This window comes from Mobula birostris, chromosome 10, assembly GCF_030028105.1.
Source record: "Mobula birostris isolate sMobBir1 chromosome 10, sMobBir1.hap1, whole genome shotgun sequence".
Taxonomy (NCBI): domain Eukaryota; kingdom Metazoa; phylum Chordata; class Chondrichthyes; order Myliobatiformes; family Myliobatidae; genus Mobula; species Mobula birostris.
The window spans coordinates 129,540,846-129,556,452 of NC_092379.1; the positions used below are offsets into that span (position 1 = coordinate 129,540,846).

Here is a 15,607-nt window from a genome sequence, read left to right on the forward strand (position 1 = left end):
TCATCTAAGTGTGCAAAGTGCAATCACAGTAACTTATAATAAATAGAAGAGTCAATGTAACATAGAAATGCACTCAAATCAGCGTGAGTTAATCAGTCTGATGGCCTGGTGGAAGAAGCTGTCCCGGAGCCTGTTGGTTCTGGCTTACTGTATATGCTGTGGTACTATTTCCCGGATAGTAGCAGTTGAAATAGATTGTGGTTGGGGTGACTCGGGTCCCCAATGATTCTTCAGGCCCTTTTCTCACACCTGTCTTTGTAATGTACTGAATCATGGGAAGTTCACAACTATAGATGCCCTGGGCTGTCTGCACCACTCTCTGCAGAGCCCTGCAGTTAAATGCGCGGTGGAGAGTATACCGACTGGTTAGAGTCTGGTATGGAAACACCAATGCCCCTGAGCAGAAAAGCCTACTTAAAGTAGTTGATAGGCCCCAGAAAAGCCCTCCCCATCATTGAAGACATCGACAAGGAACACTGCCACAAGAAAGCAGCATCCATCATCAGGGACCCCCACCATCCAGGCCGTGCTCTCTTCTTGCTGCTGCCATCAGGAAGGCGGCACAGAAACCTTGCATCTCACACTGCCAGGTTCAGGAAGTTGTGTGGAAGACCGGCAGTTGTCCATGCTGCGTCTCCCCTCTCCACAACACTGATGTTGTCCAAGGGAAGGGCACTAGGGCCGATACAGCTTGGCACCGGTGTTGTCACAGAGCAATGTGTGATTAAGTGCCTTGGAGACATCGACAAGGAACACTGCCACACGAAAGCAGCATCCATCATCAAGGACCCCCAAGGACACAACACACTGCCTCAGCTGAGGCTCGAACTAGCGACCTTCAGATCACTAGACTGACACCTTAACCACTTGGCCACCCGCCAACACATTCACCACTACTTTGACCTGATTCTATGAGCTACAGATCCACTTTCGAGGACTCTTTACATTTCATGTTCCTAGAGTTATTTGTATTTGCAAAATGTTTTGTTTTGCATATTGGTGTTTGCCAGTCTTTTTATCGGTTTTCCTAAAATTCTATTGTTTTCTTTCTCCCCCGGTACATGCCTACAAGAAGATGAATCTCAAGGTAGTAAATGGTAAGATATACTGTACATACTCGGATGATAGATTTACTTTGAACTTTTGAATGAGGGATTTTCAGACAGAAGTGAGAACATAAGGCAGCACATTAACAAGTAGTGCAGCCACAGTAGACAGAGCACAGACTGACAAATTGGATGAAACGCAAGATACAGAGACTTTAGCCTGGGACAAGATGACCAGCATCAGAATGTGATACAGAAAGAGCGAGTAGTTAACTCAGAAATAGATCACCGTTCACCTCGATCGGCAGAAGGATGTTAAAAGGAACCTCCAAGAGGACCACAACCTTGTCGTAGGATTTGGAGGCTTGCGTGCCTCAATGACCTGGAGAGCTACGTTGGCTGGAGTCAGGGCTTTATGCTTTGGCTCTTGGTAGGGTCACACATGGCAAACAGGTCAAATGGTGGAGGACAGGCTAAGAGCAGTCCACTGATCCTCCAGGCTCAGGAATACTGCTCAGAGCTAACAAAACTGTTACAGAAACTGCAACGAGGAATCCTTATCCATCCAAGTATGATGGAATTCCTGAATCTCCACCTGAAACTTGCACGACTGACAGTAGTGAAAACTGAGCTACTGACACGAAGGAACCCTAAACACCAGTAGAGATGGAGGACCTTCATTGTTGCCATAAACACCAAAGGCAGAATGGGCAGTAGAGAGAGATGGTAAAGGAAAACAATTCAGGAACAAGGGCAGTTAAGTTACTTGCTCACTTAAAGAGTTAAGCAACCTATTTCTGTACTGCAACTTCCACATCCATCATTAATCTATTCGTACCGTTAACTTGCTGACCCAGCATGGAAACTTGGACTGAACTGAGCTTTATTCAAATATTAATGAAGTTACATAATTAAAGTGCACTTTTTAAGTGAGAGGATAGATTCTCTGAAGAGTCACAGCCTCTGGCAGTTCTTCTTGTTCAACCCCAGAACTTAATAAAAGGTCCCAGCAAAGTTCCTCTTTACAAACCTGAGACAACTCAATGTTCTGTTGGGAAGAAAACTTGCCTCCACACTAAATCAGTTTATACTTCAGTTCATGTGACTGCTGATATAATGGACTGTCTGATACAGTAGTTGCCATGGGCTTCTGAAACAAGCACTAAGAATGTGGAAGTCTGTGTGCCTTTATCTTAGCCCACTCCCATCTCATCTCGGTTCATTGTGCTTCTAATCACTGGTACAGAACATCTTTGTGGAGCACTTATGTGGGAGGTTTCAGGCATGCTCCCAGGTCACCAGCCTGTCAATGTCTATTAAAGGGGCTTTGTCTTTGTGGAAAAGTATTTAGTCAAATACTTTATATGAAGAGAAAGAAGGGCCAGAGGATTAGATGGCATTCTGTTTACGTGACAAGTATCCACTGGCTGTGACACCAACTACATTCTGTGTTCAGTTTCTTTACCCTGCTTTCAGAATGTAACAATGGACCAGAGCCAGGGGTGGGAGCCATGACTTACCGGCTTCACTTTCTAACCCCAGACATGCTAATGTCAACAGCAACATCCTGTAACTTGTATAGCTGATGCCTGCGATTATTGGAAAGATATTGTACTGACCAAATAGCTCAACTGGATCAATGACACACATCTTACAGCAAAGGCCTCACCCTGGGCATCTCAAGCCTTCAATATCTGCGAGACACGCTTCAGGAATGGCTTGGAACATTCTCCACTTGCTTGAGTGCAGATCCAACGACCCTTGAAGCTTTTCCTCAGAATCAGTTCCATACATACGTCACGAAATTTGTTGTATTACACTGTAGTACTGCTACAAAGCATTAAAAAAGTACTGTAGAACTAAAAACTAGAGTGTACAGGATTAAGGTGAGATATGAATGATTTAAAAGAGCCTTGAAAAGTAACATTCTGCCACTTCTGCATCTGTGATCATTGGCTACCTCGGTAAATAAATATATTTAAGATAAGGTTGGATAGATTTTTGCATAGTAGGGGAATTAAGGGTTATGGGGAAAAGGCAGGTAGGTGGAGATGAGTCCATGGCCAGATCAGCCATGATATTACTGAATGATGGAGCAGACTCCATGGGCCAGATGGCCTACTCCTGTTCCTATTTCTTATGTTCTTACGTTATTGTACTGACCAGGTAACTCAACAGATCGACCAGAATGTCACACTGTCCTTGTCCCACAGAAAATTCTTCCTACATTAATTCAATTCTCTCTCCCTTGTATCCATTTCTTCCCCACTTACCCTACATCTATTACACCTCCAACACCCTCACCATCTTGTTTTCTGATTCAAAACTGGCTTATTTTCACTATGGAGATCCAATCCCTACACCTCCAGCCACACCAGGATGGCCTGAAGGCACTCCTTCCTTGAACAGGGGAAGAGGGGCCCAGCAAGCCTCCCTCCCTCCCTCACCCACTGCACCTTCCCATTTCACTCCTGCATTGAACAAACATTCACCCTCCATCACCTTGTCATTCAATCTCTCCAGCCAATCACATTCCTCTGTGCTGTCCATCCTTGCAACTTTTCTTCAACCTCAAGATATGTTCAACTACATCATACTGGGGACACGTTAGAAAGATCATTAACCTGAAACCCTCTCAACTTCTCTCCTTCTGCCAAAACTGACTGACCTACTGATAATTCTCTGTACTTACCTTTGTAGATAATGTAATTAGTGATTAAGATAATCCTATAACATTGATTACATACTTATTGAGTTATTCCCTCAGTAAAACACCAACAGGGATGTACCAAAAGAACAAAAAAAGATTATTTTCTGAATTTTTTAAAAATTAGAATCAGGTTTATTATCACTGACGTGTTAAAATTTGCTGTTTTGCAGCACAGTACAAAACATAAAATTACAAGTTACAGTAAAAAATAAAATAATGCAAAAGAGGAATTGTGAAGCAGTGTTCACGGGCCATTCTGAAATCTGATGACAGCAGGGAATAAGCTGTTCCAAAAATACACTGTGGGTCTTCACTCCTGCACCTCCTCGATGATGGTAGTAATGAAAGATGGCACGTTCAAGGTGGTGACGGACCTTAATGATGCATGCTATCTTCTTGAAGATGTCCTCAATGATGGAGAAGCTTGTGCGCACGATGAAGCTGACTGAATCGACAATGCTCTGCAGCCTTGTTCCATCCTGTGCACTGGAGCCTCCAAACCAAGCAGCGTTGCAGCCACTCAGAATACTCTTCACCGCACATCTGAGAAATTTGCTGGAGTCCTTGGTGGCACACTCAAACTCCCAAGAAATATAACCACTGGCATGCTTTCTTTGTGACTGCATCAATATATTGAACCCAGGATAGATCCTTTGAGATGTTTGTTTCCCAGCACAGCACAAAATTGGCTCAAGGAAGTAGCTGACTTCCACTTTAAACTTGTATCCACTTTCTGTCTGATGCAAGGGAACTTCCCTTGTTGTTGGGTAGGAAATTGCCTTTTTGAGACTCAGTGAAAACAAGTGCAAGGCAACTTATTTCTGGTCAAGATAGCGTACAACTTCTAGGTCTTGTCAAGTTGACATTCTCATACACCCACGTCTCTTCTGCCTCCTTGAAAAGAGATGAGTTTAGCAATTTTACTGTGTAACGTTACTGAATCTTGTAAATGGAACACAAACTGCGACCACGGCACACCAATAACAGAGGAAGTGAAAAATCAGGTTGTTAGCAAGCAGGCTTTAACCAGAATGAGAACATTTCTGCAGATGCTCCGTGGAGAACCTTCTGACTGGTTGCATCACTGTCTGGAATGGAGGCTTCAACACACGAGATCAGAGGCTGCAGAGGGTTGTTGACTGTCGACACCATCACGGACACTAGCCTCACCGCCATTGAGGACAACTTCAAAAGGCAATGCCTGAAGAAGGTGGCATTTGTCATTAATGACCCTCACCATCCAGGGCATGCCCCCTTCCCATTATTACCATCAGGAGGCAATAAGGAGGCTAAAGACCCAAACTCAACGCTTTAGGAACAGCTTCTGCCATCCAATTTCTGAAGGGTTCATTAACTCCTAACACAACCTCACTATTCTTCTTTTGGACTATTTATTTATTTTAATTTTTCATAGAATAATACAGCATCGTATAGCATCCACACCAAGCTGAAGCTATACCAGAGTTGTGTAGTGTCTACACTCTTGTACAGGTCAGAATACTGGCATATTGATGGCAGCAACCTTGCCAGGCTGTTGTCACTCCACATCATGAGCCTCCAGAAGATCCTGTGCATTTTCTGGTCAAGAAAGATCTCCAACCGCGCCCTACTCCTTCAGTGTCATCAAGAGGGTATGGCTATAGTCATCATGAGGAAACGCTGGAGGTAGATTGGGCATGTGATGAAAAGAGAGGCCAACTCCATCAAGGCAGCAGTGTATTGGTCCCCTGAAGGGCAGAGGAAACTCTGGAGACCAAAGACAACTTGGTGCCGTAACATAGAGGCAGAAATGAGGACCCGGAGGGGAGATGGACTAAGAAAGACAGGTGGAGGACCCTCATTGCTGCCCTAAACACTAGCAGCGTAATGGGCAGATAGATAGAGAATACAGCATAAGAACAGGCTCTTCAAGCCAGCTTGTCCATGCCAACCCATGAAACTGGTCTCAGTCTAGCCACATTTGCCCATGTTTGGCCCAAATCCCTTCATGTCCACATACTTGCCCAAACATCTTCCAAATGTTTTTATTGGACCTGCCTCAACTACCTTCTCTGTCAGCTCACGCATCACTCTCTGCATGAGGAAGTCACCCCCCTCGGGTCCCTTTTAAATCATTCACATCTCACCTTAAATCGATGCCCTCTAGTTTTTAGTTCTACAATTTTTTTTTAAATGTATTGCTCTGTACTGCTGCCCAGAACCACAAATTTCACGACATATTTCAGTGATAATAAACCTCATTCTGACAGAAAGCTTCAACGGTCATTCGATCTGCATTCAAGCAGACAAGTGGAGAATGCTCCATGCCATTCCTGAAGAGTGTCTCGTAATTGGCTGGAGGGTGGAGATGTCCAGATGGGAGCCGCTTGCTGTAGGATATCTGTATGGTTGATCCAGTTGAGTTATTTGGTCAGAAAAAGCTGCAGAGGATTGTAAACTCAGCCAGCTCCATCACTGGTATTATCCTCCCTACTATCGAGCACACCTTCAAAGGGCAATGTCTCAAGGACACAGCATCCATCATCTAGGACCTTCGCCACCCAGGACATGCACTCTTCAAAGGACATTTATTATCAGAGTCCATGTACAGTGAGTCACCATACACTACACTGAGATTCATTTTCTTCACAGTAAATACAAATAACCACAATTGAATCAATGAGAAACTGCAAAGACAAAGACAAGAAATTGTGCAAATACAAAAAGTAAAAACAAAATTATTATAATAATAATAATAAGTATTGAGAACGCAAGTTGTGGAGTCCTTGAAAATGAGTCCACAGTTTGTAGAATCAGTTCAGTGCTGGGGTGAGTGAAGTTATCCAGTCTGGCTCAGGAGGGATAATAATTGTTCCTGAACCTGGTGAAGTGGGACCCAAGGCTCCTGTATCTCCTGCCTGATGGCAGCAACAAGGAGAAAGCATGGCCTGAAAGGAGAGGGCTCTTGACGATAGATATTGCTTTTCTGTGACAGTGCTTGTTGCTACCTTCCAGGGGGAGGAGGTACAGTAAGTTGAAGATGCACAATCAATATTTAAGAAACAGCTTCTTCCCTCCACCATCAAAACTCCGAGTACCTCATTATTTTGATCTCTTTTTGCACTATTTATTTTTATATTTTACTTCTTAGTGATTTTTAATGTATTGCACAGTACTGCTGCCACATAACACATCTCATGACATGTGTTAGTGATAATAAACCTGATTCAATGGCATCTCCAAGGGTATTAATGAGCAAAAAAAAGGAAGAATTGTGATGGAAACACAATGATATTGGTGGCATTGAAAAGATAAGCAGCTAGACACTCTTCATTTGGAGGTGGTCATTCCCTGGCACTCATGTTAATAGACATTTATCAGTTGTTAAGCATTTCATTTTCTGAGCAGTTGTAAGCAGAACTTAACAATCATCAATCACCTCCACTTTTGACTCTTATAATGCAAGCAAGGCCACTAGAAGCAGTAATTAAAGATAGCCATTCCTACACTCGTGCCCCTAGAAACGCTTGCGTTATGGCTTTGGGGCTTGAGACAAATTACTTCCAACAATCACAACCATCTTCGTTTTTGCAAGATATAATGCCAGCCAGTGGAGAGGTTTCCCTTCAATTCCTGCTGGCACCAATTTCACCAAGGATCCTTGATGCCAAACATTGTCAACTATTGCCCCAATGTCAAATACATTCATTGTTAATTACACAACTATAGTGAGTCCTAGACCAAGTAGCTCCCAGCACTGCCAAGTAGCCAGAGCTTAATTTGAACAAGTATATAATTGGTGAATAAGCGCTGCTTAACGGCACTGCCAGAGCCATTTTCCAATATTTTGAATACTTCAGAACAGTTATTAACTGCTTTGGATTTGTCCTTTTGGCAGATAATGTCCCACATTGTTAAGATTATTGGTACTGGTTCTCTACTTCTGAAGCCAATTCAGTTTGACAGCTGGTAATGGAAAGGTAGACAGATTGATCACAATCATAGTCAATGATCAAACAAATTCAATAGCTCATTTAACCAATTCCTATTCCTTCTTTATCAAAATTAAAACATGACCAATGTAAAAAAAACTATTTCCATTTATTCTCATAGGTCAGCTGATTGCAACCCCAACTTTTGAATCACCAACTTCCAATTGAGACTTGAGCACTAAGATTTATCCCAACACACTGGCAGAGTATTGAGGGGCTGCTGCTCTGCAAAGTTGCCAACTTTCAGATGAGACACCTCAGATCTACTCTTGGATGAATACAAAGACCCCATAGAAATTTTTTTTTGAAAAAAAGGAAGACCCACCAACCCCACCCAGCTTTCTAATATTTAACCCTTTGTCAGCATTACTAAAAACTGATTTTCCGATTATTTCCACACCATCATCTGTACGAACTGGTTGCAATGTTTCCTGCAAGACAACATCAACCCCATTTTGTAGCACTGCCACAAGAAAGCAGTATTCATCATCAAGGATCTCCACTATCTTGGACATGGTCTCTTCTCACTGCTGCCATCAAGGAGGTGGTATAGGAGCCTTAGGTCCCACATCACTAGGTTCAGGAACAATTATTACCCTTTGACATCAAGATCCTGAACCAGCGTGGATAACTTCACTCACCTCAAGGACCTTACAACCCATGTTCTCAGTATTTATTTATTTGCAAAATTTGTCTTCTTTTGCATTTTGTTTGTCTGTCAATCTTTGTGCGTACATTTTCACAGATTCTACTGCATTTCTTTGTTCTACACTGAATGCCTGCAAGGAAGTGTGTGTGTGTCTGTGTGTGAGAGATATTTTTTTCTTGCCCCTTATGGGAGGTTGGGGACAGGTCACGATGCAAATGCAAGCCCTTCATTCTCAGCTTAAGTCCTCATTCTGTTCACACACATCATTTGCAACATCTGATATTCTTCCTCCTCGGGAGAGAAGCAGTTACAATAAAATGTCTAACTTGAAGAACTTTTGCCTTGCTGCATTGGAGACCAACAGTTCTGAAGCCATAAAGGATCATCTGCAAGTAAGGAAGCAACTGATTATCGTCTACAATGTCAGCTTAAAGACTGCGATAATCTTACAAGAGTCCTGTGAGTGTTGAAACAATTCAATCATTTCAAAGTACTTCTGAATGAGTAAATAAATTACTCTGATTTAATGTGGGAAACCTCAATCTTTTTCAGCAGGATAAAAGCCATTACAACTCAATGAGAAATAACTGGTCCAGAAATGATCAAAGCAGATCCACTGGCTAAAGCAGAATGAAAGGTAACATCTAGAATTCTGAAATAACAAGGGGAAAGATTTTCTTTAAAACTTCCCTTTCCTACATTCACATGTTGAGAATAAGTTTAGCAGATGCTGGAGCACAAACCCAAACCAGCAAAAAGGTCACACGACAAAGAACGTTTAAATAGACTCAGGCAGCTTCATCATGGGCACTTAGCCTCCCGAGCATCAAGGACATCTTCAAAAGGCAATGCCTCAAGAAAGAAACATCATTTAATACCCCTGTTACCCAGGGCGTGCCCTCTTCTCATTACCACCATCAGGAAATAGGTAAAGGATTCTGAAAACAGACAAAGTTTTAGCAACTTTATTGCTTGGATAATCTGTGTTTTTTTTTCCTTTTGCTGTTGATTGGGTGTTGGTCTTTCCTTTTCTTTAAATACAGTTCTTTCAGGTTTCTTGCTTTGTGAATGCCGTAAGCAAAATCTCAAGATTGTATAATTTACACATGCTTTGATAATAAATGTATTTGAATCTTTCCCTCTGCCTTCAGATTTCTGAATGGTTCGTGAACCTATTACAACTATCTCACTATTTTTGCTCTTAATACACCACTTATATACTTCTAAAATATATTTTACGCCTTGCGCTGTAATGCTGCCATAAAACTACACCAATGCTGCCATATTATCATGACATAGTGACTGATAATAAACCTAATTCTGATATTTCCAGAGAAGTAGAGATTAAGGGAGGCTCTTTGCACTCACTGAGCGCAGGCAGTGAAAGTTCACTTATCACAAAAGATCTGTCATTTGTGAATGGATGAAATAAGAGACAGACAGAACAAGTAATACTGGGTTTTAAGATACTAGCTGGAGATACCAGAAATCTGAAGGAAAAAGTAAATACTGAGCAGATCAAGTTGTATTTGTAAACAGAGACACAGTTAATGTTATAGATTGTGAACCTTTCAAAAGAACAGCCCCATTTTGAAATAGACCAGCTGAGAATGTCACTGAGCTCAATGAAATCTTGCAGGTTAGAAATACCAATCTGAAAGAACAAGGTGCAAGGCAAACTTTTCACTGTATTGTCCATGACAATAATAATGAACCAAACCCAGCATGATTTGTCAAGAAATATGACGCTGTTCATTGTGCTTACCTCCAGTTTCGGCAGAACACCCTACAAGGCAAAGGCAAGAGTTGTTTGGAGAATTAAAGTGAGAGGCAGGTGGACACTACCTTAGTCAGACTGCAAAGCATTTGGCTTCTTCACTATGGAGCAGATTAAACACTAAATTCTCATCATTTGCTACATCAAATGGACGGATGTCAGAAAGATCAACCATTTCTTTCTTTGCACCTACCGTCTTACAATCAGGTTTAATATCACTGACATGTCGTGAAATTTGTTGTTTTGCAGCAGTAGTTCATTGCAATACATAAAAACTATAAATTACACTAATATACACATATACAAATTAAATGAGTAGTGCAAAAAGAGTGCAAAAATGGTGAGATAGTGTTCATTATTCATTCAGAAATCTGATGGCAGAGAGGAAAAAGCTGTTCTTAAAACATTGAGTGTGTGTCTTCAGGCTCCTATACCTCCTCCCTGATGGTAGCAATGAAAAGAGAGCATGACATAGTGATGGAGGTCCTTCACGATGGATGCCACCTTTGCCATTTGATTTTACTCAAGAACCAGCAATATAATGAATAGGATTGCACAGCAAAAAGGATTAAAAATTTCCATCATCTATAACTGCAGCAACAAATGAACTTCGACCGGCACTGACAGGCTGCACAAACTCCTTTCGAGCAGCGGGCAACATGATGCAACTTATCAAAAGCTGCAAGCTAATTTTCACATCCTGTGGATGAGGAGCAACTTGTGGTAACCCCACCAATAAGCAGCAAAAATAAAACCCCAAGGTAATAATAGATTCAAGATGTAAACAAAAAAAAACAGAGATTCAAGCAGGAAATCAATAACAAAATCAGAATTGTGCAGAGTACCTTCCAGATGAGAATCATAGAACACTACAGCAATGTACAGGTCATTCGGCCCACACTGTTGTACTGACCTTTTAACCTACTCCAAGAATCATCTACAACTTGCATATTTTCGCTTAAACAAAATACTGCAGGAAAAAAGGAAATTTATCTCCCAGAGGGCTATGGATTCTAAGTCATGAAAAATAATTTATTTTTGTTTTTTAAAAAAGGATGCGCAAATTAGGCAGAAAAAGAAATAACTGCAGTTACCACAAATCAGAAAAAGAGACATTCGCAACATCCAATAGGTGTCATATGGGAGCGACACTGGGACCGGTCCCAAATGCAAGACAGAGACACTGAAGTACTAGGAACAGGACTTGACTAGAGAGCTGGGACAAGAACGCAGACTTGGGCTAGGACATTAGCTAGGTAAGTGGGACCAGGACAAGGAACTAGGAACTAGGAGCCTGGGCTTGGACTCCGAGCCAGAGACTGGACAAGGACCCAGAACCTAGGTCTTGACTCAGGCTCTGACCCCGGAACTAGGCGAGGACATGACGTGGCTACAGGACTGGCCATGGCTTGGGTTCCTTGAGGCGAGGACGTGACGAGGTTTGGGTCTTGACTCAGGCTCAGACTCCGGAACTAGGCGAAGACATGACGTGGTCTTGGGAGACAGGACTAGGCGAGGCTACAGGACAGAACTAGAAACTCCTGGGCAAGTCAAGGGATCTCCAGTACAGGATGAGGCACAAGGACAGGCCGAGAACACAAAGCCTCCACTTGGTACTCAGGAACAGCCGAGCCTTGGACTTAAGATGGCAGGAACCTCAGAACCTTGGACTTGGGATGACAGGAACGCAGATCACAGAGCCTTGGTCTTAGGGAGGACAGGAACACACAGCCTTGGTCTAGAGCATGGGAACACGGAGCCTTGGGCTTGAGAGACGGAAACACAGGGGCATGGAACACAGAGCCGGGGCCCCTCGGGAAGAGGACTTTGGGCTGGGACTTGTACACGGAACACAGAGCCAGGACACCTCCTTGGGAACAGGACTTGGGGCCGGGGCTCTACACAGAATACTGAACATGACGAGACGGTTCCCAACACTAGGTAGCGGCAAACGGCCAGACCTACCTAGCGAAGGCGTGGACACAGAGACAGTTCCAACTCAAAGACAGACAGTTCCTTATCTTGACACAGCAAGGCTCTGGTCTCGCTCCAGTGGTAGAACTTGACAAGGCTGCAGGGCAAGGCTCCACACACAGGTTGCGGGGCAAAGCTCCAGAAGGAAGGGGAAGGAAAGGGAACAGTCCAGCCTCAGGGTAATGGCAAAGACGGCCTGACTTACCCCACAGAGGCAAGGACGGGATACTGATGAGACGAACCAGCAACCACACTCAAACCCAGGCCACTTATATTCCCAGCCCCAAGACCAGTATCAGGTGCCTATGAATAAGCCCAACTGAAACAAGGGACAGCCGGAAGACCCAGAGTCCGGAGTCCATGGACCGGACCGTGAACGAGAACGCGGACTTCACGGACCGGACCATGACAGTACCCACCCCCCACCTCTATGGGAGCCTCTGGGCGACTGAACAGGCTCTCCAGGACTAAGGATGACTCGGGCGGGCGGGGGGGGGGTATACAATCAGGAGGGAACCCAGGATGACGAGAGTTAGACGACAGTGTCTGTGTTGCCGGGCCCATGAATGGCTGGGTCATTCTGTCATATGGTGGGGCACTAGGAGGCGGACTCAAATGCAAGACACAGACACCGAAGTACTAGGAACACGACTTGACTAGAGAACTGGGACAAGAATACAGACTTGGACTAGGACATTGGCTAGGTAAGCGGGACCAGGACAAGGAACTGGGAACTTGGAGCCTGGGCTTGGACTCCGAGCCAGAGACTGGACAAGGACCCAGAACCTGGGTCTTGACTCGGGCTTGGACTCTGGAACTAGGCAAAGACATGACGTGGTCTTGGGAGACGGGACTAGGTGAGGCTACAGGACAGAACAAGAGACTCCTGAGCAAGACGAGGGAACTCCAGCACAGGACGAGGCACAAGGACAGGCCGAGAACACGATGCCTTGACCTGGTACTCAGGAACAGCCGAGCCTTGGACTTGGGACGACAGGAACGCAGAACACAGAGCCTTGGTCTTGGGGAGGACAGGAACACACAGCCTTGGTCTACAGCACGGGAACACAGAGCCTTGGGCTTGAGAGGCAGGAACACAGGGACATGGAACACAGAGCCAGGACCTCTCCTTGGAAACAGGACTTGGGGCCGTGGCTCTACACAGAATGCTGAACATGACGAGATGGTTCCCAACACTAGGTAGCGGCAAACGGCCAGACCTACCTAGCGAAGGCATGGACACAGAGACAGTTCCAACTCAACAATAGACAGTTCCTTATCTTGACACAGCAAGGCTCTGGTCTCACTCCAGTATTAGAACTTGACAAGGCTGCAGGGCAAGGCTCCAGAAGGAAGGGGAAGGAAAGGGAACAGTCCAGCCTCAGGGTAATGGCAAAGACAGCCTGACTTACCCCACAGAAGCAAAGACAGGATACTGACGAGACAAATCAGCAACCACACTCGAACCCAGGGCCACTTATATTCCCAGCCCCAACACAAGCATCAGGTGCCTATGATTAAGCCCAACTGAAACAAGGGACAGCCAGAAGACCTGGAGTCCACGGACCAGACTGTGAACCAGAACGTGAACTTCACGGACCGGACCATGACAATAGGTCTGACAGCAAAATGTGAAATGCAGGGTGACAAATATTCACAAGTCAAAAATGTGCCTCCATTATTGATGTTTGAAACACATCTATAACAAGGAATGCTTTATATTAAAGCATGTGTCAATATTTCTAGTAAAGCTGGATGTGTGGTTTATGATTTCAGGAAGAATATTTGCAAATGAATACCGTGTATAGGGTACCCAGTATAATTCATCCTCCCACCTCCTGATACCTTTTTTTTTGTTTGAAAGTCTATGATTCCTAACTGGGATATCAAAATACAATTGAAAATCCTGTTTCCTTAATTAACCCAGATTCTACAGATACTGGGAGCTTTCCTAACTGGGGAAGTTTACCATATGGTAAAAAAGCTGTTCCACAAACGCGCCGTTATTGACAAAAAGCAAAAGGTTACCGAATAGGTGTAAAACTGGTCGCAAAATGTCACCTAACAAACAAATTACACGCCCATTCACTCAGCGATGTGACAAGAATTTGGTGAACAATTCCCACGACACCATAAGGGTTGCTCCCGCTCCATCCCAGTTGCTGCTGGCAGCTATGAGCGGCTGGCAGCGCCAGAGACACTATCGGGCACAGACAACCTTCACAGGATTGATGTCACTTGGACAAGATGCCCTGTAGGACAATCCTGCCCACTCAGACACAAAACGAGAGTTAAATAAGCTCAGAGCGGCAGATACATCTGCAGCATTGAATCCGGCCGAATAGATTTCAGCCTATTTATTAGCCTCGCTATGTATTTTTTAGCTTTCTTTTTGCACTACTCATTTAATTTTTAACATACATTTCTTATTGTAATTTATAGTACTATTATTATTATGCATTGTAAAGTACTGCTGCCGCAAAACAACAAATTTCACGGCGTAAGTCAATGATATTAAACCTGATTCTGATTCTATAACCTTCTTAACATAATTGCAAGAAAGAAATCCAATTTCACACTGTCGCTGCTTGATTCAGAAAGGTTTGCCCCCTCCCACCTAGTCACGGAAAATAAAATTAGTTCCAAGGCTGCCCACCCTGCCTTAAAGGCGGTCTGTCGTAAAGTACTCACTCCGGATGGCATTGATTAGTGAGTTCCCGTCTTTGATCACTTCCTTAATGAACTTATTCGTCCTCTCCAGCTCCTGCTCGTAAGACTTGAGGCGCTCCCTGAAATCCGGGCTGTCCAGGGAGCAGTCGCTGAATTCCAGCGGCGGGTGCCCCATGATGAATCGGCGGTGCAAACGCACTGTTTCTCCCCACGCCTCCGGCTCTTCGGTGTTTGCAGCCGCTTCCCTCCGTCCTGCCCACACGGCTCCGGCGCTGTGTCTTGGCCGCGCTCAGCTCAGGTCGCTCTGCTTCTGTCACCGGGGAACCCAGGAGTCGGGACTGTGTGAACAATGGTCTTGTTACAAAATGTTACCAGATGTATCTCTGCTCTCCTTGCTCTGGACACCGGCGGTACAGATGCAGCCGCGCGTCGCTGCCTTCCTCTGATCGCCCCCTCTCCAGCAGTTCGTTATCTCCAGTGCCGGGAGTTGATCCGTGGACGTTACAACCACAGTACTGCCCTCCCGTCCCCGCTCCGCCTGCACAGCCCTGCTGTCTGCGGTCGTTGGGCACCGTCACAGCGAGAGGGAGGGGCGGAGAGAGGAAAGGGAGGGCACTGGCGCAGGCTGTTCAACGCCATCAGATGCTCCTTTTCTCATCTGTGCCGTCTGACAGATTGTCTGAATTTGTAGAACAGTTTCAATACAACTTCCAACAAACCTGGGGAAAATGCAGTCTATCCTTCTCAATTCCCGAACATGGAGTCAAAAGATTTGGTATGACTTCCTTAACTAGCGTTGCAGATCCAATG

The 15,607-nt window shown here is 44.4% G+C and overlaps 1 protein-coding gene across 1 annotated transcript in view; it reads right to left on the minus strand.

Annotated features, from left to right (window-relative positions):
• Positions 1–15,371, minus strand: part of ophn1 (oligophrenin 1) — a 243,209-nt gene extending 227,838 nt beyond the window's left edge. The window contains exon 1 of the mRNA XM_072270949.1: positions 14,819–15,371. Within this exon, the coding sequence (XP_072127050.1) occupies positions 14,819–14,972 (154 nt within the window). The 5' untranslated portion in view covers positions 14,973–15,371. The remainder of the gene's footprint in view (positions 1–14,818) is intronic.
• Positions 15,372–15,607: the final 236 nt, after the last annotated feature.